Here is a 25,418-nt window from a genome sequence, read left to right as displayed (position 1 = left end):
CTAATATCAATTGACAGACGTACTTTAAGCCAAGCTGATGTTTGAAAACGTTAAATTATTCCAAAAATCATCTCTTTTGAAAAAGTCAAGATATTTTAGACATACTAAGGGAAGTGAAGAAATCTGCTTTGACACGGCTTTTTCAATCAAGATGGTAATTAATTAAGAAACAGATGCTTTAACAGATGTTTTACTAGTTACAATCATGTCTCATTACTTGTGTTTTTCTAACGCAATGCAGCATTCCATGCACAGTGCCCTAACCTGGTTTTAATACATATAGCGTTGAAATGTTATAAAATGACCCAATGTGAAAATAAAAGCACAAAGCCCTATTTGCCGATACTTAGGAGTAGTCCCATTGACCTCTCAAAGTTACTCGCTTAAATAAAGCAAGAACGTTTTGCCTTTGAATTTGCATATCCAATATTCAAAACAATAGGCTGTAAGGAGGGAAGCATATCTACAAGTAGCAGCTCATTGCTATGACTGCAACTCAGACATGATGCAGCCAAACTTCACTCCCAATAGAGGATTAGATTGAGAGTTTACTCTCATTCCTGAGAAAATGTGATGCTCCAGTAGCAGCTCTGGAAAGAATCACAGAATCATAGAAAATTGGGGTTGGAAGGTCTCTTCCAAGAACTTCAACTTGGACATCCCTCTGACTTCCAACCCCTCTTGAGATCTTGGCAAAATAGGCTACATCATTACCATTACCAAAAGCACCAAACTTGTCCCCACGTCCAGTTAGCTCTGCTTACTGGTGCATGGAGGGCTCAGCCAACTCCCCACTTCTCCCTATGCACTTGCATGCAAGGCAAGAGAATCAGACATTCAACCTCTGCTCTCTGCCTAATGTCTGGATTCAAGACCAGAGTAAGCCCTGCACAGCCAACTCAGAGTGATGGATGGCATCTTAAATCCCTTTACTCCCTTACATAGCCACTCACTGCAGTCTGCCCCATAGTTATTAAAAGAAGATTTGTTCAAAACAACTGCAGATATAGAGAGCTATATTTTAAGAGCTTCAGCTCTGTGTTCCTTGCAGCCTTTTATTTAGTTTATCTGCTCGGGGTCAAATTTCTACCATCTACAATGCAATCCTTTTGCCAGATGTAAGTGAGGGCAAAGTTGGCCCCGGGCTGGATAAAAATCAATTTTTTTTAATTGGATTTTTTTTTTGATAAAATTTTTTTTGAGGAAAAAAACCTATCTAAAGATTGTTTTAATTAAGATACATTATAGCTCAAAGATATCTCATCATGGAATAGGGATTATAAATTCTAATTGTATAGTATGAGACAATATATTCATGTACTCTTTAAGAAAAGTTTTGTAAATGAGCTCCAGTAGTTCATGGATTAGGGACCCAATCTTATGGAGCTCCTGGGGCTTCTGTATAGATAATTTAAGTTAATCTTTCTATCTACCCCATGGGACTCAGTGCTCAGTCTAGAAGATACCATCAGACATGCTTAGTTTTGCAGTTCTCAAACTGTGGATTTGTGTCTTCAGAGTTAACATGCTTGTTAACAGCAAAAACGTTTTAAAATAAATAATATATAGAGGTGAAAAATAACAGACCTCAACCCTACCGTCCCTCTGCAAATTTGTGTACACAGAGTCAATCCCTTACCTCTCTCTAAAAGTGCAAAGTTTCAAAAAGTTCAATGAATAGAAGACTGTTGGGGGCGGACTAGATCTGGACAAGGAGAAGAAGTCTGGAGATAAATGTGAGAAGGGAGGGACAGGCAGTAGAAACAAAAGTGAAACTGTTTAAGCAGCCTATTACAGAAGTCTTGAGGTCTTTCTGAGTGTAGCCTTCATTGATTTGAGATCTACCATACCATTCTCTCATAGAAGGAAAAACCTATAATGGCAGCAGGCCTTAAAAGAGACCCAGTTTGAGAATATTTTAATGAAGTTTCTCTACCTGTGGGTAAGACAGGCATGTGTGCAAAATGCAAACAGTGCAACAAAGAAATGCAAGACCTGGTTGCCCGAATGAAACATCATGAGAAGTGTTCCTTCTCAGGAAGAAGCTGCGTTAAAGATGATGAAAGGAACATGTCTGAACATGCAGGATCTTCAGGTTGGTAAACTTTTTTATTTCATACTTCTTTCTTAAGGACTGCCTGTCTTCTTTCTGTAGTATTCTTGAATTCTCATGTTTGAGCAAAAATATATAGTTGTTACTCTATGGTACTATCATTTTAGGTGCAGTTATGATAAAAAATAAATAGCTGAAATAGGCAGATCTTCCTTTTACAATTTCACCTTTAAAGTAGTACTGAGTGTCAGTGAATACAATGAGCAGTATGGTAATAATAATTAAATAACTGCATTGACTTATTTTGCTTAGGAGAATCCATCCTCAACATACAGGATTCTGAAGACTATTCACCTTCAAGATCACCATCATTTTCTATAGCTTCAGAGTTATCTGCCAAAGATAGTGTTTCAGTCACATCATGTATGTTACATAGCTACAGTATATCACCTATAGCAAAAAGAAAAAAAAATCTCCATCATCCAGAAACAACCGTAGATAAGTTTGTGATAAGAACCAGCAGATTACAAAAAGAGGTAATTGATGAAAAAATTGCCCGGTTTGTTTATGCAACAAACTCTCCTTTCCGTATGATTGAGAACCCACACTTCATTAACATGGTTCAGTCATTAAGACCAGGATACAGTCCACCAAACAGAGCAGATGTCGCAGGCAAATTGCTGGACAAAGTGTATGAATGAAAAATTAAGCAGTGTGCAAAAGGTCTAGAGGGTACAATTGTTAACCTGAGTCTTGATGGGTGGAGCAATGTCCACAACGATCTTGTTGTATGTGCTTGTGTGACAACAAAAGAAGGAAATGTCTTCCTTACAGAAACAACTGATATATCAAGAAATGCACACCCAGCAGAATACTTACAAGAAGTAGCAGTAAAAGCTATAACAAACTGTGAAAAAAAATGGAAATGTCTAGTACGCAGCTTGGTCACAGAAAATGCTGCAAATATATCCAAGATGAGAAGAAATTTAGAAGAGAGTGAAGAGTCCCAAGCTAATAATATACGGTTGCAGTGCTCATTTGATGCACCTCCTAGCCAAAGACTTCAGTGTTCTATAAATAAAGGCTAATGTTGTTGAAATTGCAAAATACTTCCGTAACAACCACTTTGCAGCAGCTGCTATGAAAAAAGTGGGAGGAACCAAGCTAACTCTCCTGCAAGACGTGCGATGGCTATATCAAGAACTGGCCTAATCTGATGACAGTTTGTGAACAAAATCGTGAAAAAATAGATGGCATGGTCACAGCCAAAGTTCTCAATATTGGGCTAAAGAGAAACGTTGAACACAGGCTGAGTACCCTGAAGCCTATTTCTGTTGCCTTGAACGAAATGCAGGGAAATAGCTGTTTTATTGCTGATGCTGTTGAAATTTGGAAGGAACTGAGTGAGATCTTAAAAAGAGAAATATGCAATGACAGAGTTAAGTTACAAGCATTAAAAAACAAATGGGACAAGCACTATCTCCAGCTCAGTTTCTTGCAAATATTCTCAGTACTCGGTACCAGAGTCAAACCTTAACTGCTGAAGAAGAGGAGTTGGCTATGACATGGACATCCAGCAATCATCCCTCCATAATGACAATTATAATAAATTTCAGAGCTCAGGGTGAACCATTAAAGAAATATGTTTGCTGATGATGTTTTAAAGAAAGCCACACCAGTGAACTGGTAGAAGTCACCTAAGCACTTGGATTCAGAGACTGTTGGAGTGATAATCTCACTTTTAATAGCAGTAGCTTCTTCTGCTGGTGTAGAAAGAATATTTTCTTCCTTTGAACTAATTCATTCCAAATTGAGAAATGGTTTGGGACCTGAAAAAGCAGGAAAGCTTGTTTTTCTTTTCCAGATTATGAACAAACAGGAAAATGAAGGTGAGACGACTGAGTTAACTGCAGAAGCCAATATTTTAAGTTTCTCATGTTGACCTGGCTGACATAGTTGATTTAATTTTTGGGTTTTTTTAAATATATTTCATTTAACTATTTTAGTTAAAAACAATTTTAACAAACACAAACCTGATTTTAAAAAACTTGAATGCTTAACTGAATTCAAAAATTCACATGCTTGTTTTGTTAAAATATTATGTTTGCTGTTGAAGAAAAAAATCCAGAATACATAACGCTGTTTTAGTTAAATAAAACAATGTAAACGTCTGTCTGGTGATGTTCTCCTCCTAATATAGCATGGCAAGAAAATCCTTCAAATATTAATGATTAACATGTTGAACTGGAGATAGTTCACCTCCCAATGACTTCATAAATATTTGCTTCAATTACCTTTGGTAAATGAAATAACCAAACAATCATTCATTTTTTGATATAGCTGTAAAACTAATCTGAAAAGTTTTCAAAATAAATCACTTTAAAAATGTATAATGTGTACCTTCTAAAAATGAAACTACATCTATCTCTGAGTTGTGAAGAATATGTATTAAGGTTATAACAACCAACAAGAATGCACTTTTATGTAGAAATCTACAATTAAATCAAGTCTTCCTGACTAGAGATTTTAATCAATTTGATTTAAATCATGGTTTAAATCAAATCCACCCTGCTTGGCCCTATACTAGTGCGCTAATGCTTTTGTTATCTTCCCATCAATTAATTATTAAATGCCTCACTGAATTGGAACCTAGAATACATACTTCAATTCAAGCATCTGAATAGTCTTCTTATGGTCAGTGTGTGCAGTGCCATGGAAGTCAGTGAGACTATTCAGATGCTTAAATTTAGGCACTTGTGTAAATGCCTTGCTGAACTGGGGCCTTATTACTGGAGAAAAGTAACCTAATCAGTAACAGTTAAACCTGCCCAGAAAAACCGCCAATATTCCAGATATATCCCCTGGGACACATTCTGATCTGACTTATTTCGGCATAGATTAGAGTAATTTCATTGACTTTGATGCGTTTACTCTGGATTTAGGGATGGATCCTACAAGACCTTATGCTAGTACGTTTGCAGAATCTGGCCCTCACATAAGTGCTGGAAAAGTCAGAATATGGCCCAGTAGGGCAAAAATCCATTCTCAAAGAGGACTTCAAATTTTCTGTAATAGTTTTTGATAGTTAATGCTGATCTCCAACTTGGGTGTATGCATTTCCCATCAATTATTAGCAAATAAAGATCCAGACTTGGATCTTACCTATATGAGTTGATTCACACATATGCAAAGTTAATGCAAAATGCTATCAAATCAGAATGGTTATATTTTTTATCCACTTTACACAGTTGTAAATGACTACATAAGATACAAGGCAGTGGAGAATTAGGCCCACTTTGCATAGTCAATGGAGACAATTTTTCTTCAGTATTTCTGTAAGTGTTTCTTATTTAATTCTAAATTAAGTTTCCGATAAACTCTCTGTAGCTCCCTGTCTGCCCCGTTGGTCTCAAATTTTTCTAAAATTTATTTCCCATGGAAAACTTCACATTTCTGAATTTTCATTCATTCCAAATTTGGAATGAAAAAAATTTCATAAATGCAAGATTTTCCACAGGAAGAAAATTTCAGTTCCAGTTCTACTCTACTTCATACATTTCATGAAAGATTATTTTTAAAAAACTCCTCAAAAATTCACAGAAATACAAAGCTATAGAAGAATAATAACTAACCTGGTTATAAAGGGCACAAATATGCAATGCTGTATTTCCTGAGGCATTCTGTGCTCCCATATCTGCTCCATAAAAAAGTAAGTGTTCTAAATGCTGGACATGTCCATATCGGCAAGCCTATAAAGACATAAATTTAACATTTTAATTACTATATAGTCTTACTGTATCAGGTAAATATCCCAATTACACATTTCTTCATACAAGAATATGCTACATCCTTATGGCCTAATTCTCAGTTATTCCGTATGATTCTAGAGTCCCAGTAGGAACACCAAGAGACACCACCTCCATCATTCCCCTCCTTTATTTCTCCCTCCTAAGGTCCAGCTTGTAATAATCCTCCTTTCAGTACAGCAGCATTTGGTACAGTTCTGGCCCTCCTAAGAGAGTGCGTCTATATCTGATGAAGCCAGTCATTACCAAGTGACACATTTCCTTCTCCAAGAGCTAGGAATGCTGTCTCTGCAGTGTTCCTATGTTTACCACAGGAAGGGTTCAGGACCCACACTTGGATGCTGTGCACAACAGCTGACACAAGGTGCCTGGGTTGGCTCCAAAAAAAACACTTTAAAATGTAAGTAAGATTTGAAATGAAAATAATCTTTGATATAGTAAATATGAAACTGAGCAAGTTAAGGGTCTGATCCACCTCCCATTGAAGTCAATGGAAAAAACTCCCACTAGCTTCAATAGAGGCCCAATTGGGGCATAGGACCCAGATGTTGTAAAAAATGTATACATGAGCTCAAGTTTGCACATTAAAGTGGAAATCAATGGAAGTCCTTGTGTGCATAAAGTTAAACGTGTGCTTAAGAATTTGGAGGATAACAGCCTAAGATACAATAAGATACATAATTTGGAACTATTTATCTACCAGCATGGGCTTGTTACTCCTATTAATGCAGTGGGAACTGTATACAACAGAACCAAGATAAAATATTCATTCACCTGCAAAAACTATGATTAAAAACCTTGAGACTGTAAATTAATATGCTGCATATTTGGCTGAAAAGCATTTATTTTCCGTTTATGAGCATTAGAGTAGAAAATCAAGATTTTTTGGAAAGGTGACACTAGATGGCACTGAAGATGATCTGATTTCTGAACACTGCTTTTAAAGAGTGAAAATATGTAGGAGAATTAGATTAGCCAAAGTATTTTAAGTCAATTTTTCACAACATTGTTTCCTTCTGAATATCTTCCTCCGATTTGTGAGCACAAGAGCTACAAGAGTGTATTTCAGAAATATGTACACCTCTACCCCGATATAACTTGACCCGATATAACACGAATTCGGATATAATGCGGTAAAGCAGTGCTCCGGGGGGTGGGGGGGGAGCAGGGCTGTGCATTCAGGTGGATGAAAGCAAGTTTGATATAACACAGTTTCACCTATAACACGGTAAGATTTTTTGGATCCCGAGGACAGCATTATATCGAGTAGAAGTGTATTATATACAGAAGAGTCAAAATCATTGCAAAACATAACTCAGAAAAAGATGATTGAGATTCAACAATAAATGCAGAGGTGCTGCATACAGAGGGTCTGACTTTGATCCAAAGAGAGAAAACCTGTGAATTATTTGGCCAGATGCACGGCTCAAATTTCAAATACTGAATAGGTGGAATTAATTGTTCATTGAATGAGACCATGAATTATTCACAGAAGTTATCTGGTGAATAATTTTCATTAATGAATAAATCTGAGGGGAAAAAATCACAGTATTTCTGTCTATCAATCTTAGCGATTTATCTGGCTCCCATTACCATAGTACATGAATGTCTCAGAATCTTTAATGTATTGATACTCACAACACTCCTGCGAGTCAGGGAAGTGCTATTATTCCCATTTTACAGATGGGGAACTGAGGCTAATTAACCTGTCCCACATCACTCAATTATCCTATGGCAGAGCAGGGAGTGAAGCCAGGTTTTCCAAGTCCCAGGCTAGTGCCCTAACTAGTAGACCATTATTCTTGTCTCTGGTCACAGACCATTCACAAGCAGAAAGGGCGGGTGGGGGAATCAATATTTGTTAAATAGTTTACTCATTATGAATTATTTGCCCAAGTAGAGGGGAAAAAACAGATCAAATGAAAATAGAAAGATTTATTCTAAAAGGCATCAGAAAGATATTATTCACCAAGGAGCAAATGGAACAGCCATATAGGATGACCAAATCTATCACTGCAAAATGATAACATATATTTGTGTTCACAAGTACAGTCTAGATTAGGATAGACAAATACTGAGTTCCAGAATTCAGATGCCTGCCTCTCCAATAGTCAACCAGCTAGTGAGTGCAGGCATGCAAAGGACTAAAATGTTGGAATCTCAGGTTTCTAATCCCAATTTTTCTATTGACTCACTACATGACCTTGGGCAAATCACTCCATCTCTGGGCTGAAATAAGGGTACAGCTCCCATTTAAGCAAACAGGAAATATGACTGTTCATGCTAGAGCTGATTTTAGCCCTCTGTGTCTGTCTTCTAATCAGTAAAATGTGACTAATAATGCTTCCCTATCTGTAAGAGTTTCCATGGACTGCTGTGGCTCCCCCTGATATCACGTAATGGTGTGCAAGAGTCTTTGCCTGTAGCACCCCCTGTTGATCTGCTGTTTGGTGCTGCAAATTGCCTATTCTGTCCATAATTTATCCTTCCAGCTAAATCGTATCTAATCCAGACCTCTTTGGAGATCATAAAAGTCCAACTAAAAGTCCAAATGAAGAGATCCTTTCACCCCTCTATGGCTACTCCTCAACCCGTCTTCTGGTGTCAGTCCTCAGCCCCTCCCCACCTCAGCTCAACAGTCCTTGTGCTGGGAAGAGGGTTATGCCCTTCCTTAGGGCTGGTAGGGGAAACCCAGCCTCACCTCTGGTCTGGTTGCTGGCCCAGAGACCCCATGTTAAGCAGCCAGGTCTGTTCTTTAAGATGTGCTGCTGTTTCCCTGGGCTACTTGCTATCTCCAAACCCCTTGTGCTGTTTCCCAGTAGCCTGTGGTTAATATAGCCTCTCCTCTGGTTCCCAGACCTCTCAGGCTTCTCCCTAGGTCCTCCCAGCTCCTTGTTCCTCCCCTGGAACACCAACCCACAGTGCTGCCTCCCTGGGCCTTTCCCCCTTTCCAGGAGCCAAAACAGAGACGAACTCCATCCCTGGGGTCCTCTTCAACTTGCCTTCAGCAGGTTCTTCCCAAAGAGAGAGGGAACTCTACCTCCTGTCTCGTGGATCTCCTTTCTGCTGAGTTCTCTCCTCTCTTGTAGTCTTCCCTGACCTTTTATAGCTGGGGTTTCTAAGGATAATTAAGCCGCCAGATCAGGATCAGACGATGGATAGTTGCTATATCACAAGCAGGGCTTAGCCTGTCTCCCCTTAAAAGGCCACCCAGCCTACGACACTACCTCAAAAGGGGTTCTGTGAAAATTTCAGTATTGTGACGCCTAACTTTTAGGCACCTAAGAAATCACTGGAACTAAAATGGGAGCCACAAAGCCTGAACTAGGTGCCTAGGTTCCCTTACAACATATGGGGAGAGATAGGCACCTCAGAATGTGATCCACAAAAGCCAGCATGCTAAGCAGGGAGCAGCCTTAACTACCCAATGGGAGATGCTGATATAAGAGATGTGCTAAACCCCACCCTTCTCATGGAGTTAGGTGCTTAAGTCTGGGCTTCAGGGGACACCTATCTCTGCTTGTGATCCACAGCCGGGAACCCCTCTCTTGGAGGTGTGTATGCTGTTTCTTGCAAGATGAGTTAGGAACTTTCTTAACTCCACATGAAAGAGAAGGAGGAAATAGCACCTTTCATAACGTTTAGACCAGTGGCTAGAGCACCCAGCCAGGATGTGGGAGACCCAGGTTCAGTTTCCTCCCTCTGCCTGATGGGAGAAAAGATTTGAACAGGGGTCTCCCACCCCCAGTAGAGTGATCTAACCACTGGGCTATCAGATATTCTGATGTACGTCTGCCTCAGGTTCTCCTGTTGAAGCTGTTGCACTTTCCATAAATAGTCAGTCAGTCATTGGAGCAAGAGGACTAGACCTCTCTCTCTCTCTCTCTCTGGATAAATACTAAAACAGTCATTGTGAGACAAAGTGGAACAGCTTCAACAGGAGAGACTATGGCAGCCCCACATCAGAATATCCCATAGTCCAGTGGTTAGGGCACTCACCTGAGAGGTAGGAGACCCCACCAGACAGAGAAGGGAATTGAACCTAGGTTTCCCAAATTGCAGATGAGTGCTCTAACCACTTAAAGATATAAGGGAGGCAACACCAACTCAATTTTTGATGGGGTCTAATCCAGTGGGTGCACTCAGTGCATTCCTACTGGATCAGGCTCTGCAGGTGAGATAGGCATCCCCCCCACATCTTCCCAGGATTGTGGATCCTGCTGGTACCCCCAATGACTAGAGGGAAGCAGTAGTGCCCATGCAGAGAGGCAAAAATATAGGTGCCTAGGGAACTTTTACAGTGAACATTTATGCACCAAGTGAATTTAGAATCAGATGGCAGTTGAGCAGGAGTTTTGTGGATTGCAGTGTCTGCTAGAACTGAGACTTAGGTGCCTAAATTAGGTACTTAATACATTTGTGAATCTGCGTCTAAATGACTGTTTTAGTAAATGTGTAGAAACCACGCTGTGATTAATGAGTTCTTTACTATCCTAAGTCACTTCACATCTCTCAAAAAAGATAATAGATGGGATAGCTTTATACTGCCATCTTTCACATGTCAGAGAGGGGTACTGACATTGTTGCTTACTGAGGATGGATTGCTCAATTAACCCATAATCCAGATGTAAATTTACTTGATTTATCTAGGATTAAAATCAAGAAGGTGGTTTTGGAAAACACAGCCCCCTTTCAGTGAGAGAAATAATTACTATAAATCTATGAAGTTGGGTTTTCATACAGAGAAGATTCTTTCTTTGTACTTCCAGATATTGCAGGTGAGACCAATCCTTGAAAGAAAAGCTCCTCCCCATCACTGTCACCTAGACTTCTGAGGGAATCAAAAGAAATGCTTACCTACCTCCAATCTACCCCCCCAAACCAATTATAATGGTGGATAAACCCCTTTTACTTACTTCCTAATAGACATGGACCCAAACAAATAACCAAGATCTGAATACCCTGGAACACTGAAAAAGCTTGAATCCAAGTCCAAACTTTGCAACTCATACCCACCACCTACTAGGAAAAGAATTGTGTACTAAGAAAACTACGACGAAGGAAAAGTAAACATTCTTCTTAGGTCAGAAAACTTGATTTGACCCTAGGATATTTGCCCATGAACACACATAGGTAGATATACCTATGGGCCAGGCTAAAAGGGGTAAAAAACAAGGGTGATGTCATGCTAGGAGTCTACTACAGGCCACCTAAGCAGATGGAAGAGGTGGATGAGGCATTTTTTAAACAACTAACAAAATCATCCAAAGCCCAAGATTTGGAGGTGATGGGGGACTTCAACTATCCAGATATATGTTGGGAAAATAACACAGCGGGGCACAGACTATCCAATAAATTCTTGGACTGCATTGCAGACAACTTTTTATTGCAGAAGGTTGAAAAAGCTACTGGGGGGAAGCTGTTCTAGATTTGATTTTAATAAATAGGGAGGAACTCGTTGAGAATTTGAAAGTGGAATGCAGCTTGGGTGAAAGTGATCATGAAATCATAGAGTTCACAATTCTAAGGAAGGGTAGAAGGGAGTACAGCAAAATAGAGACAATGGATTTCAGGAAGGCAGATTTTGGTAAGCTCAGAGAGCTAATAGGCAAGGTCCCATGGGAATCAAGACTGAGGGGAAAAACAACTGAGGAGAGTTGGCAGTATTTCAAAGGGACACTATTAAGGGCCCAAAAGCAAGCTATTCCGCTGGGTAGGAAAGATAGAAAATGTGGCAAAAGACCACCTTGGCTTAACCACGAGATCTTGCATGATCTAAAAAATAAAAAGGAGTCATATAAAAAATGGAAACTAGGACAAATTACAAAGGATGAATATAGGCAAACAACACAGGAATGCAGGGGTAAGATTAGAAAGGCAAAGGCACAAAATAAGCTCAAACTAGCTACAGGAATAAAGGGAAACCAGACAACTTTTTATCAATACATTAGAAGCAAGAGGAAGACCAAGGACAGGGTAGGCCCACTGCTCAGTGAGAGAAACAGTAACAGGAAACTTGGAAATGGCAGAGATGCTCAAGGACTTCTTTGTTTCGGTCTTCACAGAGAAGTCTGAAGGAATGCCTAACATAGTGAATGCTAATGGGAAGGGGGTAGGTTTGGAAGATAAAATAAAAAAATAAGTTAAAAATCACTTAGAAAAGTTAGATGCCTGCAAGTCACCAGGGCCTGATGAAATGCATCCTAGAATACTCAAGAAGCTAATAGAGGAGGTATCTGAGCCTCTAGCTATCATCTTTGGAAAATCATGGGAGATGGGAGAGATTCCAGAAGACTGGAAAAGGGCAAATATAGTGCCCATCTATAAAAAGGGAAATAAAAACAACCCAGGAAACTACAGACCAGTTAGTTTAACTTCTGTGCCAGGGAAGATAATGGAGCAAGTAATTAAGGAAATCATCTGCAAACACTTGGAAGGTGGTAAGGTGATAGGAAATAGCCAGCATGGATTTGTAAAGAACAAATCATGTCAAACCAATCTGATAGCTTTCTTTGATAGGATAACGGGTCTTGTGGATAAGGGAGAAGAGGTGGATGTGGTATACTTAGACTTTAGTAAGGTATTTGATACGGTCTTGCATGATATTCTTATCAATAAACTAGGCAAATACAACTTAGATGGGGCTACTATAAGGTGGGTGCATAACTTCCTGGATAACCATACTCAGAGAGTAGTTATTAATGGTTCCCAATCCTGATGGAAAGGTATAACAGTGGGGTTCCGCGGGGGTCTGTTTTGGGACCAGCTCTGTTCAATATCTTCATCAATGACTTAGATATTGGCATAGAAAGTACGTTTATTAAGTTTGCAGATGATACCAAACTGGGAGGGATTGCAACTGCTTTGGAGGATAGGGTCATAATTCAAAATGATCTGGACAAATTGGAGAAATGGTCTGAGGTAAACAGGATGAAGTTTAATAAAGACAAATGTAAAGTGCTCCACTTAGGAAGGAACAATCAGTTTCACACATCCAGAATGGGACGAGACTGTCTAGGAAGGAGTATGGCAGAAAGGGATCTAGGGGTTATAGTGGACCACAAGCTAAATATGAGTCAACAGTGTGATGCTGTTGCAAAAAAAGCAAACATGATTCTGGAATGTAGTAACAGGTGTGTTGTGAGCAAGACACGAGAAGTCATTCTTCCGCTCTACTCTGAGCTGGTTAGGCCTCAACTGGAATATTGTGTCCAGTTCTGGGCATTTCAAGAAAGATGTGGAGAAATTGGAAAGGGTCCAGAGAAGAGCAACAAGAATGATTAAAGTTCTAGAGAACATGACCTATGAAGGAAGGCTGAAAGAATTGGGTTTGTTTAGTTTGGAAAAGAGAAGACTGAGAGGGAACATGATAGCAGTTTTCAGGTATCTAAAAGAGTGACATAAGGAGGAGGGAGAAAACTTGTTCATCTTAGCCTCTAAGGATAGAACAAGAAGCAATGGGCTTAAACTGCAGCAAGGGAGGTTTAGGTTGGACATTAGGAAAAATTCCTAACTGTCAGGGTGGTTAAACACTGGAATAAACTGCCTAGGGAGGTTGTGGAATCACCATCTCTGGAGATATTTAAGAGTAGGTTAGATAAATGTCTATCAGGGATGGTCTAGACTGTATTTGGTCCTGCCTTGAGGGCAGGGGACTGGACTCAATGACCTCTCAAGGTCCCTTCCAGCCTAGAATCTATGAATACCAGACCAATTCATTTTAGCAGTAACCAAGAAACTAATCCATACAGAAGACAGACTGAGAAAATAATTACACTGAACATGGGAAACTGCTGGAATTTTCAAATATACTAGGGTACTGAGCTGCTTCTGATGCATATCAGAAGAGGCTTCTACAGTAGCTCTGATACATTTCCGTAGGAATCTTACTGCCCTTTTATTTTTATTTTTTAAACTTTAATTCTCTCCAAAACTTTATCCCCAGGCCACAGGTAATTCTGCATCTAAACCTTCCAAGGATCCAAACTGGCAAGGTGATGAGGACCATCAGATCCAATTAATGGCAGTGAGAGATAAATATGCTCAAGAACTCAGAGAATCAGGTACCAAGTGGGAAATTCAGCCCTGTGGAGAGGTTCATCAAAAGGTCTATGCACCATATACAGCATTTCATCCAAGTTCCAGAGCATACTGAGGAAAGAAATTTTTGCTATAGTTTTTGCACGTGCACACACACATGCACACACACACACATACACAGAGCTTCCTTCGTTTCTTGTCTCACGACTTTAGCGCTACAAAATGACCCAATATCTGATGCCACACCACAATCTGTGTGCATCAATCCTTCCAATCCTTTTGCCTAGAGCAGTGGTTCTCAAACTGTGGGTTAGGACCCCAAAGTGGGTCATGACCCCATCTTAATGGGGTCGTCGTGGCTGATGTTAGACTTCCTGGGGCCCAGAGGGCCAGAGGCCCACCACCCAAGGCCCAAGACCGAGGGCTTCAGCCCTGGGTGGCAGAGCTCAGGTTACAGGCCCCTCCGCCAGGGGCTGAAGCCCTTGGGCTTGGGCTTCGGCTCCCCAACGTGGGGTGAGGGGGTTTGGGAAGGCTCAGTCTTCGGTCCCCCCTTAGGGTCATGTAGTAATTTTTGTTGTCAGAAGAGGGCGATGGTGCAATGAAGTTTGAGAGCCCCTGGCCTAGAGAAACACCAGCAATGCTGGATGTTACCGGTTTTATGCTGATTTCCTGTAAGCTACATACCTCCTTCTCTTAATACAGTGACTGCACTTAGAATGCCACAACCCACTGCTTCACTTCATGTGCATTAAGCACACTGCTGCTAAATCCCTTATTTGAAGGTCTTAGAGGAAATTCAGGCTTATTAGGAGAACACATAGGAGAAGAGGCCTAAGAAAAAACAAGTCTCAACCAAAAAGCATCTTACCAAATTATATGGATTTCTATGACGAAAGAGATACATAGGCTTCTGGAATACAGACACAGGATGCCTATCATTTCCCAAAGAAAGATTCCTGGTTGTTGTTGCAAAGCTGAACAAGCTATACCTGAAAAATAATCATGGTACACCATTGTCTAGCTCAAGAGATCACCAGAACCCTAGGGCAGACTGAGACTAAACAAGGCCCTAAATCACTCTCTTATGTGGACCAGATGGCAGCAAATGTATCTGCCTACCAAATATTGAACACTATTTGAGCAGAGCAGTCAGGGAGACCCAGTTATGGAGAAAGGGGAAATGTCACTTGAAACTTTTTATCTAGAAGAGTGGAAGCAAAACTCATATTCTGAACTGTTTAGGGTGAACCAGTGAGAAACATCCTTCAGTACAGCACACTAAAGGATTCCGGAGTCAGGCAGGACTTATGTCCACATATTCATTATATTATTACCAATGACTAAGGTCAAGATATTTCTGGTATAAAGGAACAAGCAGCATTACCAAGAAAATGGAAAGTGGCATCTGAAAAAGAAAGATCCGGCAATATTTTTGCAGTGGGGCATTCGTAACAGAATGCTACAATGCAGACTTCCAAGAGTCCGCTAGAGGAATGTGCAAGATCAGCCAGCTGGAGCAGTAATTTGTGCAACTATGTCCATAGAAACTGTGAGGCTTGACTGTTGCTAAACTCTAACAGACTGGATATTCACTTCACTAACAGCAAATTCCATGGTGCTAAACAAAACAGAGGAAAAAGAAATCCCTGCATATATAAATTAAATATCTTCCAATAAAAGATTTTACAGAGTCCCACACAATAAGCAAAATCCTGGGAAAGCAATCTGTTGAGCAGATTTAGGCCTCTTCCTGACCTCACATCCCCGCAGCAGTAAATATAAAATCTAATGAAGAGTAATTTTTCATACCTGATGAATCTCTTGCCATCCATTTTCATCTTTGCAGCTGACTGTAGCATGTTCATGAAGTAAAAGTTCACAACAATAAGGGTCTCCTCCTACTACAGTGGTGTGGTATAGTGGTGTCAATCCACAGCTGTCCTTGTAGTTAGGAGATGCTCCAAGCTCTAAAAGGGTCTACAAGTAATTATAAATGGTGAACATGTCTGAGCAAATAACTGAAGGACTCTTTGTATATTGAATGTCCTTTCCAAAGTATTGTTTAGTAGGAGGCATTTTTTGTTACTGTTTATACAAGCTGGCTGAATGGGCTGCAGTACAGACAGCCTCAGAAGAGCTATGGCACAGTGCCAAAGGCCCATGGTAATTCAGGCAGTTGGTGCACTGTGTGAAGTCCTAGCTTTGGTACTCAGAGAATCTGCAGGCGCTCCAGCAACAGAATGAGTAGCAAAGACTGCCCACTATCCATCATGTTATTGAGTTGAGAAATTGGGTGTTTTAATAAAGTTGTGGCTTTTGGCCACTCTTCAATTGCAGTGCACCTTACCAAAAATATTGTGTAATTTGAAATCCTGTCCAGAAGGAAGTAATGGAATTTCATAAGCACAAGATTTCATCTAGAATGTCAAAATAATCAACAATACCAGTTAGAGCAGGAAGAAAAAACAAAAGGGGCCAGTATTAAAAAGATAAAATGTATAATCCATGCTATTGGCATTCACTTTCAAAGACAAATAAACAGCAATAACACTACTCCCACTTGCTGCAGACAGATCTTACACCACTTATCAGTGCACAAGGTTAAGGCCATGTCTACACTACCACTTATGTCAGCAAAATTTTATATCACTCGGGGTGAAAAAACCACATCCCTGAGCAACACAAGTTTCACCAGCATAAGTGGTAGTGTGCACAGAGTTATGTCAGTGAGAGAGCTTCTCCTGCCAACAAAGCTACCACCGCTCATTGAGGGTGGTTAAATTATATCGACCGGAGAGCTCTCTCCCATCGGCATAGAGCAGTTACACGAGAGATCTTACAGCAGCCCAACTGCATTGGTACAGCTGTGCCACTTTAAGGTCTCTAGTGTAAACATAAAGTCTGTTTCACCATCACTTCTGAAACATAAGCTTCTGAAATGAAAGGGCCCTTTGTTGAATGCAAATCCTGAAAGTCAAAAGCCTAGGGGTAAATACTTAAGCAAGCACAAATTAAAAGATCCATTAAGGACAATATGATAATTAACTCCAAAGCATCTTCCTTTATATATTGTTCTGTATAAAATAATGTATAATTTGGCTCTGAAAGAATTTACCTTGAGGGTTACTTGGTTCTTGGCTCTAGCTGCTTTGTGCAGAGCTGTCATTCCATCTTTGGCTCTGAAATCTAAATGTGCCCCTCCATTTTTCAGAGCTTTGATTACTTCTAGAGTAGTATCATGCTGAGCTGCCAAAGTTAGAGGAGTTTCTAAAGACAAAAAGAATATAGTGTGTGAGAAAAATACAAGCAACTTTAACCAAAAAAAGTATTTACAAATATTTCAAAAATATTTTTTTAGCTTTTAAGTATAAAACATATAAAACACTGCCCTAAGAATATCATAAACTATTAACTTACCCCCTTCACATATTGGAACTATATGTTTTGCTAAGACCGGGACTTTAAAGGGCAATAGATTCAGCGGGTAGAATTTGGTTTTGTTTATACAGTAAAACCAGGATGCGTACCGCTTTATGCTGTTGATTTCATTAATCTCTTACCTCCACTCTCTAGGTCATGGTAGTTAGGGTCTAGTCCCCGATCCAACATCTTGGTGATTTTTTCCACTGAGAGATGGTGAACATGATCCATAAATTTTCTCAAATTAGCCTGAAACAAAGAGTGACGACTGAAAAGTCCTCAGATCGTATGAAGAATATTCCAGTTATGACTGAGCTCTTCAGCTGGTATAATCATCATAGCTCCATTGACCTTAATAGAACAGTGCCAATTTACACTAGTTGAGGATCTGGCCCTAAAACTGTACTCAATCAGAGCATAGATTCTATGGAATGCAATGGTCAAAATTAAAAACAAGAATATGCTGCTTACAAAACATTCAGGAAAAAATTACTAGAAGTCCTATTCATAAAGAAATTAGACTGATAAGATGGAGATCATAATTAATCCAACCTGTAAAGGCCTCTAAAGATATGTATGTCAGTATTTATAAAACTGGTGATATATTGAAAACTTGCTGGGTTTATATAATTATATGAAGTTCATATAAAATTATTTGTAAATTTATGGCAAAGTCAAACACAAGAGCGCCACCAGCTTTTCTGCCGCCCTAGGTGGCGGAAGGTCCCGTCGCTGAAATACCGCCACAGTCGCCGCCCCCCAAATTGTAGCACCCTAGGTGACTGCCTAGGTCACCTAATGGGTTGCGCCGGCCCTGGTCAAACATATGAAATATACTGTAAGAAAAATTCTCAAATTGTAGTCACTGGACCACTCACTGTCCATGGACACTTACTGGTGGTCTGCAGACTACTCAACTAGTCACCTGAAGCAGATCTCCCCCTAATTTTCCAGATGCTAAAATACATACTTTTCTAAATATTACTTTTATACTTAAGCAATTGCCTTAGTTGTTGCAAGGATGCTTCATGTTGTCCAGTCAGTTGTGGGAGGGGAAGACATCCACGAGACCACTTCTGCTTAGATGTGGTCTACATGAAAACAGTCTGAGAAGCCCTGGTGTATTGTATATAAAATCCAAGTCCTGCTGGCTTTACTCATATAAGCAGTTCCTTGACTTCAGTGGGACTATTCACATGAACAGAGATCTGCAAGATCAATGCTAGAACTATCCAGGCTGCACTCTGTATGTATTTTTTAGACTGTCATTAGAATCAAAGGATTCTAATCAGAGGGTCATTGTGCATCTGACTTAGTACTTTCAGAAAATGGATGCTCTCCCTTATCATCAGCAAATTGGACATACCTTTGTATGAAGCTTGGCCAGCTGTTTTTCATCAAGATTTAATTGCTTATACACTCTCTTCTTGTACCGAAACTGATAGAAAAACAAATAGATTAAGTCAAAATTTCATATTTTATTTAATAGTGAAAAAGATCTGAAATTATCAGAATGTGGCATCTGTTAACAGTAATGTAGATTTGGGCAAACTTAAAAAAAAGGGGGCTTGGGACTAAGTTTAAATAAACAAATAAATAAAGAAACCCCAAGATGTTAGAATGCTTGGAACAGTACTATTGAAATTCTACAATCCTTATAAGCCAAATTCATACCTGGTATAAGCATAGAGAAGTCAATGAAATTACATGAGGAATGAGTTTGGCCCCTTGAATCTACACTAATGAACTGGAAATACCATGTGAAGAGCTTTCCCTAAAGACATTTCAGCACTTTCACTTCCAGCACAGACAGAAAAAGGAATTGCAGAGGCATGTGAAAATTTAAAACATGTATTTAAAAAAACCCAAAAAAACAAAAGCACAGCAGAACATTTCTGAATCTCAGAAATAGGACTCATTCCTGAAAATCCTTACTCATAGGAGTAGTTCTGTGGATGTTAATGGCACATCTGCTGTGAATAAGGATTATTCATGTGCATAAAGGTTACAGCTGAGGCCAGTTCTTATTTCATTTTATTATTTATTATTTTATTCTGACTACTTAGCCTATTGCTAGAGCAGACAGAGAAGCTGAAAATTCATGGGGTCACCATTACACCATGATATTTATTTACCACTGATCTAGCACACCACAATTTACAGTTCATTAGAATGCTAAATGGCTCTTCTGTGATTAATTGGCTTTCATGTAAAATGTATTTTTAAACACAGATTTCACCCCCACCTCTCTTCTCACAAGGTTAGATGGTGGAATTTATGACACCTCCCTGTAAAGGGGCAGTGTGGAGCTGCAGTGCCCCAGGAAGGAGTGCTGGGGAGATTGTGCTCCTTGCTCATTGTGATGCATAATCTACTCCATCCTAATGAATGAAGTAGACTGTTTGCTCTGGTCTGCTGGCCCCACCCTGTACACCAATGCAGGAGGGTTGAGCCATGACCCAGGCAGAGTGTGCCCTAGAACAATAAGCTTTTGCATGACTGTGCAATGTTGGAGAAGCTTCTTGTGTGTCACTACACAAAGTCCCTTTACTATCAGGTCCATAATCTTTCTTGATTATGTCTGAAGTTCAAAGCCCCCTCTCCCCTTTTTTAAATATTAGCTTTTTGTGGTATTTCAGTCTTTTTGTGTTCATTAAGATTCTACTGTAACTACTGTTCATGCTCTCAACATGCTACAATTTTCTCTGAACTGGTAATTACATGTTGTGAACAGAGACAAAAATAGATCTTTGTTTACTAGGTAGAATTCAAAGAGTGCTATGTATTTTTTGGATAGGGCCGGAATATCAGCTTTTCAGGCAGAACACTTTTATCCTTTACATGCCATGTACTTGAATTCTGCAGAGAAAAAGGACCCTTTCCCCATTTATTGCACATAGAGGAATTCTGCTGGCAAGTCCTGTACAGTTAAAACAGTACTGTAACAAGTGCACTGGGGAAAACAGTAGACTTAAATATAGTGATTATTACTTTGTTCAGGGTTATAGCAGAAACATCAGTGACTGACCCTCAGAATTCAACTGGGAAAGTAAGTAGGGCTCTCACTTCCATTAGTTTTACACCAATGTAAATCTATTGATGTCAGACCTAAAAATTCCACTTATTTTTCCTGTCTACTATAGTTTTTTGGCCTTTCCTCAAGAGAAAGTTGAGCAATTATTGACTCAATGTAGGAAGTATTACATATAAAAAAAGAGAGTAATTTGTGCGAGTTAGGGAATAGCCTTAATATAAAAACTTTTCAAGATACAGTAATCTCCTATTTCCCTAATTTTACTCAAAATTTAGATTACTCATGCTAAGGGCTTGTCTGAGCAGTGGGGTAATGCACACTACTGGCGAGGGTGGGAGGGTGATTTCTAAAACACTCTGATGTGTAGTGCCATAATTGGTCCATGTAGCGCCTGCTAGTGTCCACTAAAGGTTCCCTAGGGCAGTGTTTTCCAAATGGTGGGTCCCAATCCGGGAGTAGTGACCTGCCAATTCACATCCATTTAGAAACCTCAAATAAGACTTACTATATATACATATCATACCGTAAATAAAAATGTTTCAGATAGTAAAGCTTTAAAATTATTACAGTTGTATTAAAATACCTCTAAGGAAGGAACACCTTTATTCACTGGTTGTGGATATTCCCTAAGGAGTCGTTCCTCATCCAAAAATTTCCCATCTCTCCCGTTGCTGGCAGGCTGAAACAGCCCATAATTCAGGACATCTTTCAAACTCTGATTCAAAGTGCATAAAATTCGTTGTTTTGCTACCCACACTGAAGCTTCAGGATTAAATCTAATGCATTTCTGTAAAGCCAAACAAAATAACATGTTACAAAACTTATGAGAGATTTATAAAGATCATTCTAAAGTAACAATAAGCCACATAAGTAATATTGTGACAGCCTACAAAGAGTGCACAGAAATTAAATACAAACGTAATACAATATACACTTGCATATAAAGCAGAAAATTTTGCTCAGCCACAAGGCAAAATATTCCACAATACTTGGTATCTTTCATTTTCATGTTCACAATACCTACCCAACTTTTTCTAAACAAAGAGGAAGAGAAGAAAGCATATAACTTGAGCTCAAAATGAATGAGATCAGCTATAACAAATTAAACAAATAATCTGGTACTGTCTGCATTTCCCTGCACAAGAAGCTGAAAATCTACATTTAATTAAATTCTAAGACAAAGAACTGCATTAACAAGGAGATTAGATTTCAGACATCTGTTCCTTAACAACATCAAACACAGAGGTGCTATAAAAACATAGGGCATCCTGAGTTCTTTCTCAGACTTTAGAAATCATATCTTCTTTCATAGATCATGTGTGAGTACGCTGCATCTCTTGGTACAACCCAGGGAAGGCAGGCTAATGGGACTTTTGATTTTGATTTGGTTTGGTGACCCATGTAGCCTTCAGCATAATTTAGGTTTAAATTACAGCAGCTTGTCCTCAGCTGCCTTTATGTGGCAGCAGTGATATGTACAGTGGGCCCGTCCACTTGCCTTGATATGCCCCACCCTCCTCCTACACTGGGACTTGTGAAGAGCATATACAAGAAAAAAATCAAAATGCACATAGCAGCCTTAACTGTGACCACAACAGTATGAACTCAGCTTTTCACTACGTCATTAATTTCTGTTTAGGTCATTTCTGAAGATCTCTATGTTCTTAACAATTATATTCTTCAACGTACATTTCTATATGTAGATAATAAGAACGGAACAGTACAGAAAAATACAAATTGACACCTTGCAGGAAAAGGAAATTGCTTTTTTTAATCTGATGTATCAACTTAATTTACAGCTTTCTATAGTACTCATCTTTGCAGCATCTGTAGGTTATGTATTTTGTAAATTCTCTGGAGATAAATCACTCATGTAAAAAACTGATCACTATGGATTTATTAATGATAAACATGTCAGTACTTGACAAGATACCATGCAGTTCTGAAAATGTGCACCTCTGATTTCATATATTTAATCAAATCATTCAAATGGCTAAATCAAGTGCAAAATTTACCACTTTATGGGTTTATGTGGCAATGCTTTTTTTCTAAATCAGTTTCTCCATTTGGGGGAAATATTCCCATCAGTGAAAAACATTCTTAGATCCTGAGAGGCATGAAGGACTTCCAATTCTCCATTAATTCCACTGGGCATTGCAGGCACTCAGCTGGTCATCAGCATATCTCAAGATTTTGCCCTATAGAAATAGGAGTTACTAGCAGTGTCTGGCCCTGTATATTATTTGTGTGGCAAGCTGACCTGCTCACAAACCGCAATTTAGGGGATTGCAATGAATGTTTGGCTCTGATTCTGCCAATTATTCCTCAAATTAAAGACCAGTTGACACTGATACTTAGGTATCCTCTATTCATCCTTGTTGCCTGGCAAGAAACGTAATAGCTAAGCTGCCATGATAGCATCACACAATCATTTGCTGAAGGAATATGGTCGGCTTATGAATACTGGCATAAATCCAACTCTACTATGGTATTTTTCACGCGTGGTTCATTGGGAATCACATCTCAGTTTGTTTCTCTTTGCGACTGGTACAAACTGCAGTTTTTTGAGACGTGCTTCAAATACTTACTTGGGCTACTGTTAGGATACATACGGAAATTATAGGGGTCAGGGAACATGGGGGGCAAGGAGAGAGAATATTGTGCTCGGGAGAATAGTGGGAGGGGAGAAGGAGAAGAAGGGACGTGGTGGGCGAACTATACTGTTGTTCCTTTTTGGGGTCTCTCTGAGTGCATCCATCACAGGTGTCATGCCTCAGGCCTTTACCTCTAGTGGAGTGGAATTCCACATTTTGCCCACTCTCAGCTCAGGACCTGGGTTACAGCCCGCTGGTACCAACCACGACTAATTCAGCAGGTCCATCTGGGACTGAACCCTGCAAGGGTTTCTCCTTTGGAGTCTGTGACAGCATACGTTTACAGTGATACAGTAACAGCCTCTTCAAAACAAAGCATGATTTATTTTGACTAATGGTATACAGCGCTTAGAGAAGTAGATTTAAAACAGAAGCCTGCATCCATATTCCCTTACCTAAATGCTACCTCAATCATAGCTCAGGCAGGTGTGGCTTATTCCCCATTTCTGAGTTGGGAGGAACACCCCCACACTGTTTACAGCCTTCTCCCTCTGTCTCCGAGTGTCTCAGTCAAACTGACACATTCTGATCTGTCTTTCTCAGTTCACCCACCAAAAACCATCCTTTTCTAGGGACTTTTAGGGCTTACATCCTCTTCTGATCTCAGGCTTATCCTAGATGGAGCTAGCTAGGTGAATTCTCCCATCAACTGATAGTCCAGTCACTGTTATCTTAACTCCTTTGAAGCTACTTATATGAGGCGAGTTATCTCTGTCATCCTGCCACCCTTCTTGCTAGGTTCTGTAACAACCTCCTTATAGGCTCCTTTGATTTAGCTCTATACATTCAGTCAGGCAGCATACAAAATTGAACAGGGAAACTGAGTCACACATAATATTCATAAAAGATATTACAGATATTTTCCTAGATTGTCATGGGGTCCTGGAAGACAGACTTCAGGAGACAGGCTGCTCTCTCTCTAATCTTTCTGTTGGTGAATTCCTCCTCTACGACCGTCAACTTATTTCTTTCAGCATCATTCATCAGCCCCACCCACCCCCCACCCCGTCACTCAGCTTTTCCCTGACCTCCAGTCCATCAGCTTTTCACTGCTCTCAGCCCTCTTCTCTCTGCCCTCTCTTCCCTTTCTTTCATAAATATGATTGTTGAGTCTCTCCATGCTTTTTTGTCCCTCTGTCCCATTTCAAGGTCTCCCCTATCATCCCCCAGACCTGGCTCCTCCTCCAACAGCCACTTCCTCAGCTCCTGCTCTCACAGGGCAGAGCATGTCTGGAAGAAATTTTGTGACCAGTCCAACTTCCTCTACTACAAATTCATTCTCTCCACATTCTGTTCTACCATTTTCCTTGCTGAACAACTCTTACTTCTCCTACTTCTCCCACAGAAACCCATATCTGCAATCCCAGTCACCTATATGCCATTTCTGACTCACTTCTCAACCCTCCCCTCCTCCCGACTCCACTGCTCTCTCTGCACAGGATCTCACAGATTTCTTCCAAGAGAAAATTGACAAAATACATCTCCCTTCCCTCTTGGCTTGCATTCCTTTCCTCCTTCCCCTCCTATTACTCTCTCCTCCTTCTTCCCTGGTCACAATCACAGAAATTTATCAGCTTCTCTCTTTCTCTAACCCCTTCACTTGCCCTGGTAACCCCATTCCATTCCTTGCAACCGGCCGCATCCCCTCAGTTATTCTTCTCCTTAACCTCTCACTCTTCCTTGACTTTTCCCCCTCACAATACAAGCATGCTTTTGTCTCTTCCTTCTTTAAAAAAAACCCCACACCATTATTTACCCTACTTGCCTCTCCAACTACTGCCCTCATCTCTCTTCTCCCTCTCATCTCTCAAATCATTGAACATTCTGTTTCTAATTGTTATCTGGAGTTCCTTTCCTCCAATTCCATCCTAGACCCTCTCCAATCAATCTTCTGTCCCTTGCTCCCCACTGAATCCACTCTTGCCAAAGTCTCTAATGACCCCTTCCTAGCCAGAGCTCAGAACCACTACTCCATCGTCACCCTCTTTGACCTTTCAACCACCTTCATTGCCACTGACCATGTCTTCTTCATGAAATCTTCATCCTCCCTTGACTTCTGTAACTCTGTCCTCTCCTGGTTCTCATCTGACCTCTCTAATCACTCCTTCAGCAAATCCTTTGGAAGATCCTCCTTATCCCCTCTCCAGCTTTCTGTGGGGGTTCCACAGGACTCTGTCCTTGGTCCCTTTCTCTTTTCCCTCTACACTTTATCTCTGCGTAATCTCATCTGTAAACACATATTCAACTGCCATCTCTATGCTGCTGACTCACCAGCCTGCCTAGTCCACTGCTTCAACTATATCAATCCCTCCACTAGCTCCTCCTTCTCTAATCCTATCAAATTTAAGCTTCTTGTCTTCACTTTCAAGGCACTTCCTGGCCTATCCTCCTCTATAATTTCTCAGTCAGTA

General features: G+C 40.0%; 1 protein-coding gene across 3 annotated transcripts in view; it reads right to left on the bottom strand.

Moving 5' to 3' along the window:
• The window catches only part of SHANK2 (SH3 and multiple ankyrin repeat domains 2), a 621,242-nt gene that overhangs the window by 482,563 nt on the left and 113,261 nt on the right, over positions 1-25,418 (bottom strand). For all 3 annotated transcript variants that reach the window (XM_034769724.1, XM_034769725.1, XM_034769726.1), the window contains exons 4-9: positions 20,937-21,140; positions 18,686-18,757; positions 17,460-17,568; positions 17,015-17,166; positions 15,709-15,876; positions 5,686-5,802 (exon numbers count right to left, since the gene is read on the bottom strand). In XM_034769724.1, coding sequence (XP_034625615.1) covers positions 5,686-5,802; positions 15,709-15,876; positions 17,015-17,166; positions 17,460-17,568; positions 18,686-18,757; positions 20,937-21,140 — 822 coding nt within the window. The remainder of the gene's footprint in view (positions 1-5,685; positions 5,803-15,708; positions 15,877-17,014; positions 17,167-17,459; positions 17,569-18,685; positions 18,758-20,936; positions 21,141-25,418) is intronic.

Source organism: Trachemys scripta, chromosome 4 (genome assembly GCF_013100865.1).
Source record: "Trachemys scripta elegans isolate TJP31775 chromosome 4, CAS_Tse_1.0, whole genome shotgun sequence".
NCBI lineage: Eukaryota > Metazoa > Chordata > Testudines > Emydidae > Trachemys > Trachemys scripta.
The sequence above is the reverse complement of the archived record's forward strand: the minus strand, read 5'-3'. Positions and strand labels throughout refer to the sequence as shown.